Source organism: Aspergillus wentii (assembly GCF_001890725.1).
Source record: "Aspergillus wentii DTO 134E9 unplaced genomic scaffold ASPWEscaffold_8, whole genome shotgun sequence".
NCBI classification, from domain to species: Eukaryota; Fungi; Ascomycota; class Eurotiomycetes; order Eurotiales; family Aspergillaceae; genus Aspergillus; species Aspergillus wentii.
In genome coordinates, this window is record NW_024467839.1 from 2168257 (window position 1) to 2182896 (window position 14640).

At 50.6% G+C, this 14640-nt stretch overlaps 7 protein-coding genes across 7 annotated transcripts; 5 read left to right on the top strand and 2 right to left on the bottom strand.

Moving 5' to 3' along the window:
- Positions 1-119: 119 nt before the first annotated feature.
- Positions 120-1372, top strand: ASPWEDRAFT_699223 (DNA/RNA non-specific endonuclease). The gene is made up of 2 exons (XM_040839083.1): positions 120-243; positions 288-1372. The coding sequence occupies exon 2, from the start codon at positions 295-297 to the stop codon at positions 1312-1314; it is 1020 nt and encodes a 339-aa protein (XP_040685348.1). The 5' UTR covers positions 120-243; positions 288-294; the 3' UTR covers positions 1315-1372.
- A 291-nt stretch (positions 1373-1663) lies between these two features.
- ASPWEDRAFT_72555 (alpha-keto acid decarboxylase family protein) lies at positions 1664-3436 on the bottom strand (the record flags this gene model as incomplete). The annotated part of the gene is made up of 1 exon (XM_040839252.1): positions 1664-3436. One exon carries the CDS (start codon positions 3434-3436, stop codon positions 1751-1753), a length of 1686 nt encoding a protein of 561 aa, XP_040685349.1. The 3' UTR covers positions 1664-1750.
- A 175-nt stretch (positions 3437-3611) lies between these two features.
- Positions 3612-5672, top strand: ASPWEDRAFT_176734 (uncharacterized protein; the record flags this gene model as incomplete). The annotated part of the gene is made up of 5 exons (XM_040831549.1): positions 3612-3793; positions 3844-4544; positions 4589-4940; positions 4984-5272; positions 5316-5672. The coding sequence occupies 5 exons, from the start codon at positions 3612-3614 to the stop codon at positions 5670-5672; spliced, it is 1881 nt and encodes a 626-aa protein (XP_040685350.1).
- A 179-nt stretch (positions 5673-5851) lies between these two features.
- Positions 5852-7354, top strand: ASPWEDRAFT_119873 (aminotransferase-like domain-containing protein; the record flags this gene model as incomplete). The annotated part of the gene is made up of 1 exon (XM_040828947.1): positions 5852-7354. One exon carries the CDS (start codon positions 5852-5854, stop codon positions 7352-7354), a length of 1503 nt encoding a protein of 500 aa, XP_040685351.1.
- A 30-nt stretch (positions 7355-7384) lies between these two features.
- On the bottom strand, positions 7385-9844 carry ASPWEDRAFT_45636 (uncharacterized protein). Its single transcript, XM_040836586.1, has one exon. The coding sequence runs from the start codon at positions 9482-9484 to the stop codon at positions 7562-7564; it is 1923 nt and encodes a 640-aa protein (XP_040685352.1). The 5' UTR covers positions 9485-9844; the 3' UTR covers positions 7385-7561.
- A 171-nt stretch (positions 9845-10015) lies between these two features.
- Positions 10016-10375, top strand: ASPWEDRAFT_45637 (uncharacterized protein). Its single transcript, XM_040836587.1, has one exon. The coding sequence runs from the start codon at positions 10051-10053 to the stop codon at positions 10333-10335; it is 285 nt and encodes a 94-aa protein (XP_040685353.1). The 5' UTR covers positions 10016-10050; the 3' UTR covers positions 10336-10375.
- An 878-nt stretch (positions 10376-11253) lies between these two features.
- Positions 11254-13068, top strand: ASPWEDRAFT_62758 (uncharacterized protein; the record flags this gene model as incomplete). The annotated part of the gene is made up of 2 exons (XM_040838666.1): positions 11254-11529; positions 11577-13068. The coding sequence occupies exons 1-2, from the start codon at positions 11327-11329 to the stop codon at positions 13066-13068; spliced, it is 1695 nt and encodes a 564-aa protein (XP_040685354.1). The 5' UTR covers positions 11254-11326.
- Positions 13069-14640: the final 1572 nt, after the last annotated feature.

Below are 14640 nucleotides of genomic sequence, written 5' to 3' on the forward strand. Positions count from 1 at the left end.
CGACGCTGATAGCTTTGTGCTGGTCCAGCAACCTGTCGCCAGCCAGCACTCCCACTAGTAAAAAGATTGACAGGTGAAACTGCATCGACGTCACATTGTCAAATGATCCAATCAAAAAGTGTCAAGAAACTGTCCACATAATTGACATTCACTTTTCTCACTTTTAATCTCCCCTCCTCTCTGAGAGTTTCCTGTCTATCGCAACGCGTTATACAACGCATGGACCATATACTTAGCTAAACAGTATGTATGCTCTCACGTTTCAAGTTCCGCTAACACAAAAACAGCGCCACCATGTCCAAAGCGAGATTATCAGCCATTGCTGCAGCGAGCGCTGCAGCAGGCGCTGGCGTCGCCCTTTGGTACACGCACAAACCCGCGAAACCACCTCATCCCGAACACCCTCCCCTCGAAATCATCCCTCCATCTCCTCCGGATACTATCCCTGTCATCGGCACCCGATCCCTCCCCGTGCAGCGTCCTGGTCCCGCGATCAGTGCAAAGGCACTGGGTCTCAGCCCCGTCGATCCCAAAGGCATTCTCAAGTACGGCTCTCCCGGTCCCGTTGCCGATGAATTGAGCTCGCTGCCGCTGTATGGCGCCTACGACCGCCGGACCAGGAATCCCTCGTGGGTTGCTGAGCATATCACGCCAGAGTCGATATCCCAAGCCAGCGCAGATCGCAAAAACGTCTTTCGGGCAGATAAATCCATCCCCGTGGCGTTTCGTGCCGATCCGCGCGATTATTCCAACTCTGGGTACGACCGTGGTCACCAGGTGCCGGCCGAGGATGCAAAATGGTCGCAAGACGCCATCGATGAGACCTTCCAAATGAGTAATATGTGTCCACAGGTGGGAGTGTGGTTCAATCGACACTACTGGGCCTACTTTGAGGACTTTTGCCGCAGGCTGACCCAGCGATATCCGTCTGTGCGGGTGGTGACTGGGCCTCTGTATCTGCCGGAAAAGGACGAGGATGGGAAATGGCGAGTGAAATATGAGGTTATTGGGAATCCCCCCAATGTGGCCGTTCCCACTCACTTCTACAAAGTCATATACGGCGAGGAAGAAGATACAGATGACACGACAGGCAAGGTGGCTGTTGCGGCATTTGTCCTTCCCAACACCCGCATCCCAACTGAGAAACGGCTGGCTGAATTCGAATATAATATTGCCGACCTGGAGCGAGCAAGAGGACTTGAGTTTGTGAAAAACCTGGACCATTCGCGTCGGCGACGTCTTTGTGAGGAGGTCGAGTGTGATCATCGAGTGAAGGATTTCAAAAAGGCAGTAGAAATCGTTGAGGAGGAATAGTGCAGGACTTGAGTATAGCTATATGTTCAAGTATCGTGTATACTATCCTTAAACCCTTCTATACTCTTCTGACACAATATTTTAAACACTGGGATATAGTGGAAAGTGGAATCATATCAATCAAATATCTTCAAATAATTCATCCAACTGCTGCCGCCATCCTGTCGGTTTTTTCTCCTCGTTGCCACTATGATTGCCGGCAACGAAGTGCATACGGTGCTGTGGAAATTGTCAGTGCTGGCATTGATGTTCAGTCGATTCAACATACACCTGCAGCACAATCCGGGGCCTCTGGATGCGGATGAGTGGAGGGAATATCAAAGAATGTTTCGCTAGACGATGAGGCATCTTTTTTTTTTTTTTTTTTTTTTTTTTTGGCTGAACGATAATCGCCATTGTGTACAGACGGTCTAACGGTCTAATATGTTCAAGATAATTACTCCATTTGGATCTGCCTCTCCATCAAACGCAACAAAGCCCCGTCAACATCTTCTCTGTCCATGAATACTTCGACCATTCTGACGCCCTCTCCTTGTTGAACTCGTTGGTCCTTTAAAACGAGGTCCAGCTGTTCCCATGTTCTTGCGGCGAATGTGTTTATGATAGCATGACTTTCATTTGCACCAAAGAAGCTCATGGCCAGTGCGTGTCTCCACGATGCAATATCATTGTATGCCTGCTTCCTGCCATGGATCGCTCTCTCAATGGTATACCCTCCATTATTGATGACGAAGATGACCACATTCAACTTCTCCCTGATGATTGTGCTGATTTCCTGTACTGACATTTGCAAACTGCCATCGCCAATGAACAAAATCCCGCGGGTATTCCTGCCATTGTTCCGCTCCCGTTGAGCCAGCACTGCGCCCAACGTAGCAGGAAGCATATAACCGATAGACAACCAGGTAACTGGACCGAAAAGCCTTGTGTTGGGGGGTAAAATGAAGTTGCGACCTCCATGTGCGGCTGTCCCGGTTTCGGTGAAGATGAGGTCACCGTCGCGGAAGAGCGAGTTCACGATGCGGTAAAAGTGCTTCTGCGTGATATCAGGAGATGGGCTCAATAGATCTGGCCTGATGGTTGGTTTTGGCGGGCCGGTGACTCGGGGAATGCAAGATTCATCGATAGAGCGTATGAGCTGAGAGACGAAGTCGCTGGAGATGTCGGGATAGACCTCACTGCCAATCTGGATGGAGTTGTGCGAGAAGGTAACGGACGCAGCCTGGCTTGGAATAGTTGTAAAGTTCTGGCTGTTGGTATCGCTGTAATGAGGCCCTATATTGAGAATCAAGTCTGCTGAATCAAAGTAATCTTTACATGGCAGACGGCCCAACCGTCCAGAATAGATGCCATACACATTCGGCAATTGTTCGTTGATCAGACTCTTGCCGAAGACGGTCGTCCAGGTTGGCCACCCAGTCATTCGTACCAGCTCCTCGATCTCATCAAGAATTCCCATCGATCTACTTTCTCCATCCACCAAGATCAGTGGGTGCCGAGCGGTATATATCCGTTCCAATATACGCTCCATCACAATCAACCCAAGCGAAGCAACCGGGGCAGATGGCACAGAAATGGACGACTTCAAGTTGGATGCATCGATATCAACATCAGCCATATCCTCCGGCACTTGGAGATAGACTGGCCGACTATGAAGCAGTGACTGTCCCAGAACCCAGTCGATCTGTCCAGGCACACGACGGGGATCTTTCAAATCGACCTGTGCAACGGTTACATGAGATGCCATCGCGCCAAACCGTCGATAGTCGCCATCTGCCAGAGTATGATGCACCAAAGACCGAGAGCTCTGCAGTGCTCGCGATGGTGTGCCCACGATGTGGATGACCGCTGCCCTTTCAGTATACGCACCGGCGATGCCATTGATGGCTGACAGCTCGCCAACACCAAACGTCGTGATGAGCGCAGAGACACCTTTGATCCTAGCATAGCCATCGGCAGCGTATGCCGCGTTGAGTTCATTGCAATTGCCAATCCAGTCAAGGCCAGAAGGTTGGACAAAGTCAAGCAAGCGGAGGTTGTAGTCGCCAGGGACACCAAACACGGAGTGGACGCCGACTTGGCGAAGGCGAGTGAAGAGATAGTCTGCCAGTTTGATTACCATGATGATGTATAATAATTCTGTCGATATCCAATCATAGGGGTTGTCTCTATAAATACTCACGATATAGTCGGACAAGGACGGATTCGCCGAACTCCGATCCGATTCGCCGAAGAAAACCTCCCACTTTCCCCTCATCCAACGGAGAACCGACAGCACCAAACAGACAGGATAGGCAATGGCATCACGGCTGGCAGCCTGCGAGGCATGTCGGAAATCGAAGCTGGCCTGCGACCATAAGCGACCGGTGTGTACGCGCTGCAGAAACGCCAACCGGGCTGCCCTCTGCGTCTACCGCGCGACGCCCTTCAAGCGGAAACGAGCAGAGCAATCGTCTCCAATTCCGGTGCAATCGGTCAGGTCTGTGTTTTCTATTTTTCTCCGAGACCTGCTGACAGGCTTCGGTGCAGCCTCTCTCCAGATCCATCGCCGTCCTTCAGCCCGAGGCGAACTCCGTATCCCAATCCCGGCTATCTGGGGTCTTCGAGTCATGTTGCCATCTTCAACCAGATCTCCCCGGATCGGGATCATCGATCTGATGAGCCATGTCCTGATAGGCCGTTTCAGACAGAAGGCGACGATGTTCTGATACGACAGTGTGCAGATGCTCTGCGGCATTTGTTGAGCACATTCCCTCTGGACGAATTGACCAATCTCGTCTCTTTCTGGAATGCCAAAGGGGTCAATCTGGCTCTCGCAGAGCCTTTTGTCAAGCCATGCATGGATACGATGGCTGGATTGTTGTCGACCTTGTCTGACGAGAACTGGCACCTCATCTATGCCCGCCGTTGGCTGCAGAATTCAGCCCGGCCACTGCGATTCAGCCAGACATCGACTATCGACAGCTTCGCAGCGCAATTCATCCATAGAAATGCCCGCTGGGAGACAGTAGGAATATTCTTCTCAGCCGTCAGTCGAGCGACAATGGATGTGCCCTTCTTTCCTCCTCTATATTCCAGCGAGAAGCAGCAATACGCACTACGGAGGCTTGCCACCAAACTGAGCGATCAGGCCCTGGAGATTTCTCTCTCATTAGACTGTCTGAATGATCTGCAGCTTATGCTGCAGTATGAAAACTTTATCGTGCATTCCCATGTCGATGGAGATCAGAGTATGAATTATCCACCTAGACACCATCATGCGCTAACAAGCCAGGTTACCATTCATGGCGAAGACTCGGAGATGGAATAGCGTCAATCTATGCACTTGGCTACCACGAGAATGTGGAATCGAAGCCCGACACTCCGCCATTTCTAAAGACGCTACGTCAGGCAGTTGCTGCTCGACTCTATTCGGCAGACAAGAATGTCGCCATCTTTCTCGGTCGACCACCGCGAATGAGCAAGCGGTTTTACCATTTTGAGTTGTCGGATTGGACATTTGGTCGCGATGCCAAACCCAGCTATATAGCAGAGACGTATTGGTCTGCATCGTGCGCATTGCTGAAAGAAGACATTATGGAGATATCCCGGGATGGCAAAAGTGATGCAAATATCCAGAAAGCAAAGTATGTCCTGTCTGTCATAGTCGAACGACACTGACAGGAATAGCATCATTCAAAAGCAAGCCAAGGCCCAATGGCAGAGTCTTCCTCCTCAATTCCAACTCAATGGGAGTCTGAAGCAATGCCATCGCAGTCCATTTGAGCTCGACTTTATAGCCAGTGTGCGCCTCAACCACTTGCACGTCTTGTTCCTGCTGCGTCTTTTCTTGCTCGACAGTCCGGCTGAACCTGATGTATGTATTATCGAGGTGGCACAGCAAATGCTATCTCTGATTGTAGAAACGATTCTTCTCCGAGATCAACTTGTCAATTCAGGAACAGGACTCATCTGGAAGGTAGGTATCCTCTTTTCTCTTTTATCCCCATGCTAAGAAACAGGTCAATTACTACGGCCTTCCCGCAGCGGGAATTATTCTCCTCGCCATGCTCCGAGAGCGGGACGCTCTATCGACAGCCCGGATATCATGGACTAAAACACTACAAGATCTTACTGTATTCGTAGCAGAGGTGGAAGTGGGAACCATCATCCGACCGGGAGATCCAAATTACGCATTATTATCCAAAGCAACGCAGACGATCCAGAAGTTCCTCGACTCTGTGCATTCTGAAATGGCGCCCCATGCGGGCAGCGCCGATTGGACTGCCGTTCTGGGCCAGGATGCGTGGGATTTCGAGTTTGCTTTCTGGGAGAATCTGGCTGATCATCCCTTACTAGACCCGTTGCCAGATATATAGCTATCAATTCATCAGAATGAGACATGCAGATGATACCATATGATACCAGTGGCACGAAGATAACGACATCTCGCCGATACTCCGATCCTATCTTGTCCGATCCGAAGCGGGGGTATAGAAATATAAGAACATCAACTTGCTATCCTATCAGCATGATTATATTTACATTGTTATCCAACATGCCTCTTACAATGTCCGACATCGAGTCTATTCGCGCTCAATCAGCGCCCCTCCCCTCCACCGTCGCTCCGTATACATGCTCCGACTTTTTCAAATCACCTCACAACAAGAACAAACCACCGTCAAAGCCAATAAATCATCATTTCAGCATTGAAAGCAGTGGATTCACCGGTTCTGCCCTGAAAAAGCTAGGCAACTCGCTCGGTGGCCGTAAAGTCATTTCCCTCGCCACCGGAAGGCCAACGGCAGATTATTATCCATGGGAGTCGGTCACGTTCGAGGGCAGTTCTCTCGGTCTACAACAGACTTCAAATGGTATTGAGGCAGCTGTACAGACTGTCCGAAAGTACGGAGATGTTTATACTCTTTCGACTGCGTTGAACTATGGACATGGGGCTGGATGTCCCTCTCTTGTCCGGTTCCTGACTGAGCATGTCGAGATGGTGCATGATCCCCCATATGCGGATTGGGAAGTGTGTCTATCTTCTGGATCAACGGCTGCGTTTGAGATTGCGTTGCGTATTTTCTGCAATCGAGGGGACATCGTTCTGGCTGAGAAGCAGACCTATCCCGGGTCGATTGAAGCAGCGGGACTAGTTGGTGTGCAGTTTGAAGGATTGAAAATGGATGCAGAAGGGCTCATGGCAGACGCTTTACAGTCCGCATTGACCGAGTGGGATGCATCGCGAGGACCCAAACCAAGAGTGTTGTATACCATTCCCACCGGCCACAATCCAACTGGCGCCACTCAGTCGACGGAAAGACGACAGCAAATCTACGGGATTGCGGAAGAGCACGATCTGATCATCATCGAGGACGATCCGTATTACTTTCTCCGAATGGGATCATACCATCCAGGGCAAGAAGCATCGATCGAGAGCTCCGGCAATCTCCCCTCGTATGTCTCACTCGATCGATCTGGCCGTGTTGTCCGTCTTGATTCGACGTCCAAGCTGCTCGCTCCCGGTCTCCGTGCTGGCTGGGTGACTGCCAGTGCGCAGATCATTAACAAGTTCATTTCATACCACGAAGTGACCACCGGGGCAGTGAGTGGTCCGTCACAGCTGATGCTCTGGACGTTACTCGAGCAGAGCTGGGGTCATCGGGGATTTGGTTCGTGGCTGGATCATTTATCCTCGGAGTATCGGTGTCGACGAGATATTATGCTGTCTGCCTGTGGCGAATATCTGCCAGAAGTTTGCGATTGGGTGCCACCGGAATATGGCATGTTTGTGTGGATTCGTCTGGACTGGAAGAAGCATCCGTTGTTCAGAGGAATGGAGATCGAAGAGAGTGACATTTTACTGGCTGGGATCGCCGAGAGAATCAACTTGAATGCAATCGCGAATGGAGTCCAAGTCACTAAAGGGTTTCTGTTTTCGCCCAACATGAAGCCGAACGGAGAACTGCAGTTTCGGATGACTTTTGCTGCTGCTGCTCGGACTGAGTTGGAAGAGGGAGTGAGGATCTTTGGGGATGTGGTCCGGAAGGAGTTCAGTTGACGTGTAGTTAAGAATATTAAACTGCTCGTTTGCTTCATCGCCAATTGTCTTCTATATGGTTTCATCTACACCATCTTGTTGTGGCAAGTGAAGATCAGGTGTTTATATACGACCAGCACAACAAATTGAACGAATTAAAAACAGTTTTGAGATTATGGATATATATAACTAGGAAAGCAAATCACACGCTGTCCGAACCAATTACAATTATTTCCCGGCAACCTCCTTGATCGCCGCGACTATGTCATTGGGCCCCAGCCCCTGGGCGTTGACCTGCTGGTACAAACCGCCAGAGCCCTCCTTGACAGAGCCCATCGTCTGGTATTTCGGAGTCAGCTTGCGCTCCAGCAGGTGCGTTCCGAGACGAGAGCCGAGGCCAGTTTTCTGGGCGATGGATTCCACGACGAGAACAAATGGACTCGAGCCGTAGACCTTGATGGCTTCTTCATCGACCACGTTGAGTGTCGGCTTGTTGATCAGTCCAACATCGAGGCCGTCCTGGCGCAGACGCTCAACCGCATCGAGCGAGCGGTACAGCATGTCACCGTACGAGACAACATAACCTGCGGATCCGCGACGGATGAATTCCTCCTTGCCGGGCGTGAACTCGTAACCGGCACCGTACAGCGGCTGGTCGCTACCTTCCTTCAGGATGTACGGCACCTTGGAGCGAGTGGAGAAGACGAAGCGCAATCCCTGGTCAAAGAACACCTTGCGAACCACGGCCTTCATCTGCTCGCCATCCGCAGGGAAATACAACGAGGTGACCTCCGCATCCATCAGCCCGTTGTCGGCAAAGAAGTGGTTCAGCCCAAAGTGGCATGTGTTGTCGGCCATCTCGTCAACCCCGCTGTGGGAGAAGTGCGAGAGCACACTGCAGCCGTTCAGTCGAGCCATCGTGATTTCGGAGATGCACATCTCCAGGAAGGCCGAGAAGGTCGAGAAGACACCCTGGCGCTCGCCGTTGCTGCCAAATCCGAATCCTGCAGCAGCAGAAAAGTTGCCTCGCTCCATGACACCAGAAGGCACAAACACTTCGGGATGCTTCGTTTGGATCCCCTTCAGACCGGTTGAGCCTGCAAGGTCTGAGTCGATGACCATCACTCGGCGGACAGCCTCTTCCTTACTGAGGCCATCGAGGACGGAGTTGACCGCCTCACCAAAGATGGTCCGGTTGGAGCCCTTGTCTTTTGTCGAGCCCTGGTACTTATGCGGGTTGGACGAAGGCTTGATGTTGTCGTAAAAGGCGAGTTGTTGCTCGCTGTATCCGCGTCGCGTGAGGTATCTGCGAGCGACGTCGACGGGAATGACATCGTGGGCGTGAGTCTTGCCCTCGATGCCTTCAATGCCCGCAGCCATCTTGCGGTCTGCAATGAGGGCAGCAGGGCCGCTGAAGTTGATGACCTCGCAGATGGCAGCGTACAGCGCATCCACATTCTCGCCCTCGGCCCGGATGACCTTGAGGCCGTGGCCTTCCAGCGTGCGCCCAACGTCGTATCCCTTGAGGTACTCGGAGGGGTGTCCGGCAATGGTGACGTCGTTGTTGTCAATGAATAGCTTGACCTTGAGGTTGTTGGCGACCGCAATGCGAGCGGCCTCAGCGTCGTTTCCTTCCTGCTGGGATCCATCGGAGCCCAACAGCAGAACATTCTTCTCCTTGTGGGCCATGGAAACGCCGTTGACCAGCGGCCACATGTGTCCGAGACGGCCAGAGCTGAACTTGATGCCGGGCGTGAGGCCGAGTTCAGGATGACCAGGGAGCTTCGAGTCTGCCTCGCGGTAGTTCAGCAGATGGTCAGGTTCGATCTTGCCGTCCAAGGCAGACAGCAGATACTGAGTGGCCACGCGGTGGCCGGCCTCGTCGAACAAGGCATCATAGAATCCTCCCGGGTTCGCATTGATCAAGGCCAGTAAGATGCAGACTTCTGGCGCCGTGTCGAAAGGACCGCCAGTGTGGCCGGCCAGTCCACGGGCAGATCCGGTTGCAGTGAAGGCGATGATGGCATCTCGGAAGATGTTAATGTTGTGAAGCAGATCCTTCTTTTGCTCGCTCGACAGTTTCGGGCTTTTGGGGTCGAGCTTGAGGTGCTTGAATTGCGTCAAGTCGACAGGAAACTGGCCGGGTGCCATTTTGTCGTTTGATGTCTGGTCTATGTGAATTGGAATGTGGGAATGATTGACAGTTCAGTAGGAGAAAAGATAGAAGGAGACGACAAATTTTTAATGTCGAGGAGGGGTTTCGACATGACGTCATGTGCGGTCATGGCCAGATGCAGAGTGAAGCCAAACGAACCAGACTGAATAGAACGAATGGAGAATCGATGCGAATACATGCGAATGCGAGGGTATCCACGATGAAAACAGGTTTCAGCTGAAAGTGGTGGGATTGGCCGGTGTGAACTGATCCGGGTGGTATATGGAATGACATCACGCTGAGCTAATATGCATGAGGTTGAGTGTCTATATCCCAGGCAGCTTCTGCTGAGTCAAACATCCTTATCAACATCGACACTGATACCACAGTACTCGATGTTTCTATACAACGCATGATATTCATTTCTACGAGATTTATCAAGTCTCCCTAAAAAATCGCTTTATACAGCAGATTTTGTGGGAATGGCCTAAACCAGGCAGAAAATATGGATGATGACCCGTCACGTTTACTCTGTAGATATATATATTTGAGCGAGCTGACCATGAATCAGCCAAGTGCACTGCCACAGCAAAATCCTCACGTCGACAAAGGTGGCCTGTCTCGATTTATTCGCCATCTCGAATATTTACTTGCATTCTCAATATTCCCATCACTTGTCATTTATATTTCGATGGCCGTTTATGACCAATTCCAAAGTCTGATTCGAATTTTCCACCACTGCAGCAGACGCGTGCTCCATTGGCTGGCTATGACTAAAAGACGCAGCTGGACTGGTGCCATTCACTGTATATTTGCGCACTGGTTGGACATACGAGTACGAGCTTAGCTTCAGCAAGCGTTGAAGGGGACAACTAAGATATTCGAGCCGAGACCAATTGGGAAAACCATCCATCTGGCTGGGGTGTTCTGTCATTTTGATTAGTCTAGATTGGGTGTGCTAAGAATATCGCTGAAACAATACCGACAATATGACCAGGCAGATTCGCCCCTGGGTGTGAGAGGATTTTATTTTTGCCTCCATCGATCTTCTGTCATGTGCGATCTATTCCCAAAGCGGCTAGTCTACGCGCGGTCAAACCCTTTTGGATTAAGGAGTGGCCAGCCGTGAGCTTATCACTACTGAGAATAGCCGCCATTGGACGGGATCTGTGGATCGCGTTGGGGGGCCCCACTGGCCAAGCACGTGAAATGGCCTTGGCAGGCCTCGAGCATTGCGTGTGGGGGGCGAATGATGGCGGTCTGCAGAGGACAACTCGTCGTTCATGGCTGGTGAGAAGGCCATATTTGGACGGGGGTGGCAGAGTGCCAATTGAGTAGTCGTGGTCGCTTTTTAGCAGAATCTATGGATTATCGCAAGTGTTTTCCGGGCAGCATCCAACCCTGCACATTTTGGGTTTCATGATATTCGAGAATGAAACTAGTCCTTCCACCGAGCGCTGAGCCGCGTCCTGCGTCGGGACAAACGCAAAAGACATGCCCCGATCTACCACTCGTGGCTCATATTACGCATATTGTGCAGAGCGATCCGTGGTCAGTGCTCCAATGTGGACTATTGCCGTGATAAATGATAATTGTCCTACGTTGTTTCAGCGCAAATAGCGGGCTGTCTCCTTTACCCCACTGCGGTGTAAAGGGGACGACTCGATCCCCTGGGGACTCCAGGCAACGTAATAGTGGATAGTCTTTTTTTATTTGACCAGATGTTCTCCTATCTCTGCTTTAAGTACTGCCTCGCGCCATCTGCTGTCTGCATCGTAACAAACAATTGCTAGCTTTTGGCCATACTCGATATCTTGTCTTCGCTGTACCCATTTCCAATGAACAGCTCGCCTCTCCCGGTGAGGGCCAACGAGAATGTCCTGTCTAGAAGGGAGATCGAGGGGAGGATTGCTGCTGGCCAGTTTATCATCATCCTTGACAGCAAGGTGTTGAAGCTGGATGCCTGGATGCCATATCACCCCGGGGGACAGTTGGCAATCAGACACATGGTGGGAAGAGATGCGACGGATGAAGTCAATGCGTGAGTCGTCTGATCGAGATATACGAGGCCATTGCTAACAATGGCAGCCTTCATTCGAAGGAAACCCGACAGCGCATGAATGCATTCCAGATCGGATCCATCCACGGAAGATGGACCAACTTCGTGCCACCCATCCAAGGAGGCCATTTCAGACACAACAACCCCGAGGATGATCAAGACGCAGATGCCTTGGACTCGGAAGTCTCCAGTGAGCTGAGCTCGCGCCCGCCGTCTCCAGTGTTCGACGTTGGGGATGCCAGACCTGGATTAAGACGTCGAAACTCCGCTTCGACGATCTCCTCTGCCGTCAGCTCGATTCCTCCAGCAGCTCCCAACCCTGAAGCGCATTCGTGCGTTCTGGACGCTCGTACACAAAAGGAAATCCTGCTCGACCAGGACAGCTATCCGCCTCTTGATGCGATACACCAGGACCATATCACGCAGAAATACCGTGCGCTCAACAAGCGTATCGAAGCAGAAGGACTGTACAACTGCAACTACTTTGCCTATGCCGTTGAGACACTTCGCTACTCCATCCTCTTTGGGCTGTTCATCTTCTGTCTACGCTCCTCGTGCTTTGGGTTCGCCGGTCTGTTCCTCGGGTGTTTCTGGCACCAGCTGGTGTTTACTGCCCATGATGCTGGCCATATGGGGATTACACATGACTTTCAAAAGGACACCTGTATCGGCATCATGATTGCAGACTTCCTGGGAGGACTGAGCTTGGGCTGGTGGAAACGCAGCCACAATGTGCACCATATCATGACCAACTCCCCCGAACACGACCCGGATATTGAGCTCATGCCGTTCTTTGCAGTGTCGCACCGCTTCTTCAAGAGCCTCCGCAGCACCTACTACGACCGGGTGATGGAATATGATGCCGTGTCCAAATGCGTTGTCAAGTACCAGAATTATCTGTACTATCCGATTCTGCTATTCGGTCGATTCAACCTGTACTATCTCAGCTGGGAACACATCATTCTCGACCTGCTCCGTCCAGGAAAAAATCGTGCCGTCCGCTGGTTTCCCTGGCTCGAGCTGACCGGACAGCTGTTTTTCTGGTGTTGGTTTGGCTATGGTGTCTGCTATCTCAGCATTCCAACATGGTTTGATCGGGTTCTTTTTGTTCTCATCTCCCATATGGTCACTGCCCCGCTGCATGTCCAGATCACATTATCACACTATGCCATGTCGACAGCTGACCTCGGTGTCCATGAATCCTTTGCGCAAAAGATGTTGCGCACAACCATGGATGTTGACTGTCCAACCTGGCTGGACTTCTTCCACGGTGGCCTGCAATTTCAGGCTATCCATCACTTATACCCACGCATCCCGCGGCACAATCTACGCAAGACTCAGCATCTTGTCAGGGAATTCTGCGAAGACGTACAGATCCCATATGCCGTCTTCACCTTTGTGGATGGAAACAAAAAGGTCATTGGCAAGCTGGGGGATATCGCCAAGCAAGCAAAGATTCTAGAGGAGTGCCAGAAGGCATGTGCTTCACAAGGGGTCTTTTCCGATCATCACGCACACTGAAGTGTACATTTGTCCCAGTTTCAGTCATAGATATTTTTCTGTACATAGATAGACATAAGCCGGCTTAGATAGGTTAGAAATGATTCATATTGCAAACAGATACTTGAAAAATCCCATTGGCATGCAACTGCAATCGTAGTACTGCTTTTAGTCCTTGACCTATACATAGCCACTAATCAATACATCTCAAAAACTCTTTGGCCCACTGCTTCCCACTCCATAAATTGCCTGTTGTCCACAGCCAGTAATCCCGCCCTTTGACCAACCAAACCCAAAAGCTCGGTAATGCCCACCCAATCACAGCCCCAACACCCTTGCTCTGATCAATTGGAACGAGCTGCGTCTCACAAGTATCCTCTTTGAATATCCGGCCATCGCTAGCCAAGCTCTCTTCCCCTGATGCCAGCAGCAGCAAATCACGCTGAATATTGGAACGGAGGTGGAATACCATCAGCAGGATTATGGAAGAGCCCGGAGATAGAATGATTTGACCATTTGCCACATTGAACATCTGCACTAGACATCTAGCATAATCTCTTTGTAATGGGATCAGGTCTGGAAACGAATGATGCCACTGTGTCAACTATAGTGAGAAGAGGTGTTGAGCCACGGTCCATTGTTGCTACCAAAAATATTGCTATCACTTTCACCAAAATTGTGAGAACGATTACTATACACAGAGGCGGACTGTATAGCAACTGGCAATCTTCCTTAGTTTAAATTGCAAGACACTCCAGAATAGGATACCGCCTTGAGCCGCCCTCCACAATCTTATAGCCTCAATGGAGTACCATTACTGGTCGTGAGAGGTCATCTGAGCCATAGGTTTTGCTTGAAAAATAGACGGTCCAGATGCTGTGGTCTACCCAGTACAGGTCGATAGGCTCTTATCTACCATCTGGTCCATCAAAGGACAAACCAATCCATAGTATCAACTTGTCCCCACCATTGTGAACAGTCAAATTTTGACTGAGTGTAACAACGGCTTTTGTCCGGATGCCATCAGGGCTATTGTTCAAGTTCGCACATTGCTGGAGAGTCAGTCGTTTCTATTTCTGCGTTGCGATATCATGAGCAAACTCATGCCACTGGAGTGCCGCAGATTTGACATGCGAAGAAGACACAAACATTTCTCAAGAGCCGGCGTATTGAGGTTCCAAATGTTATCTGAGCTTAGATCTCTCGGTCCAACGACTATCTCAAACTCTTTTGAGGATAAAGATTGAATGATGTCAGAATTGTACCTAGGCACTGAACTAATACAACTGCTTCTTTTAAATATAGAAAGACCGACATTAGATGGAAGGGTGTTGCTATTATCATCCACACCACGCATAGTACAAGTCGATACCACTTGATTGTGAAGATATAACAGACACTTGCCCTCTCAATGTCTAGCCACTGACGTCGCATATGGTTTTTATCAACCTCCTCGCGAGTAGGAGCGATGAGCGTCTGCATGCAGTTATTACTAGTTGCTAGAATGCCTGTACTCAGTATCTTGATAATAAGATGGAGCGCAACCACCCAACCGTCAGATAAAGTGCAGCTGCCCCTATAAATCACTGCCCA

Excerpts from the sequence above, each read along its gene's own strand:
- ASPWEDRAFT_45636 (XM_040836586.1), bottom strand. The coding sequence starts at position 9,484 with ATGGCACCCGGCCAGTTTCCTGTCGACTTGACGCAATTCAAGCACCTC.
- ASPWEDRAFT_699223 (XM_040839083.1), top strand. The coding sequence starts at position 295 with ATGTCCAAAGCGAGATTATCAGCCATTGCTGCAGCGAGCGCTGCAGCA.
- ASPWEDRAFT_45637 (XM_040836587.1), top strand. The coding sequence starts at position 10,051 with ATGAATCAGCCAAGTGCACTGCCACAGCAAAATCCTCACGTCGACAAA.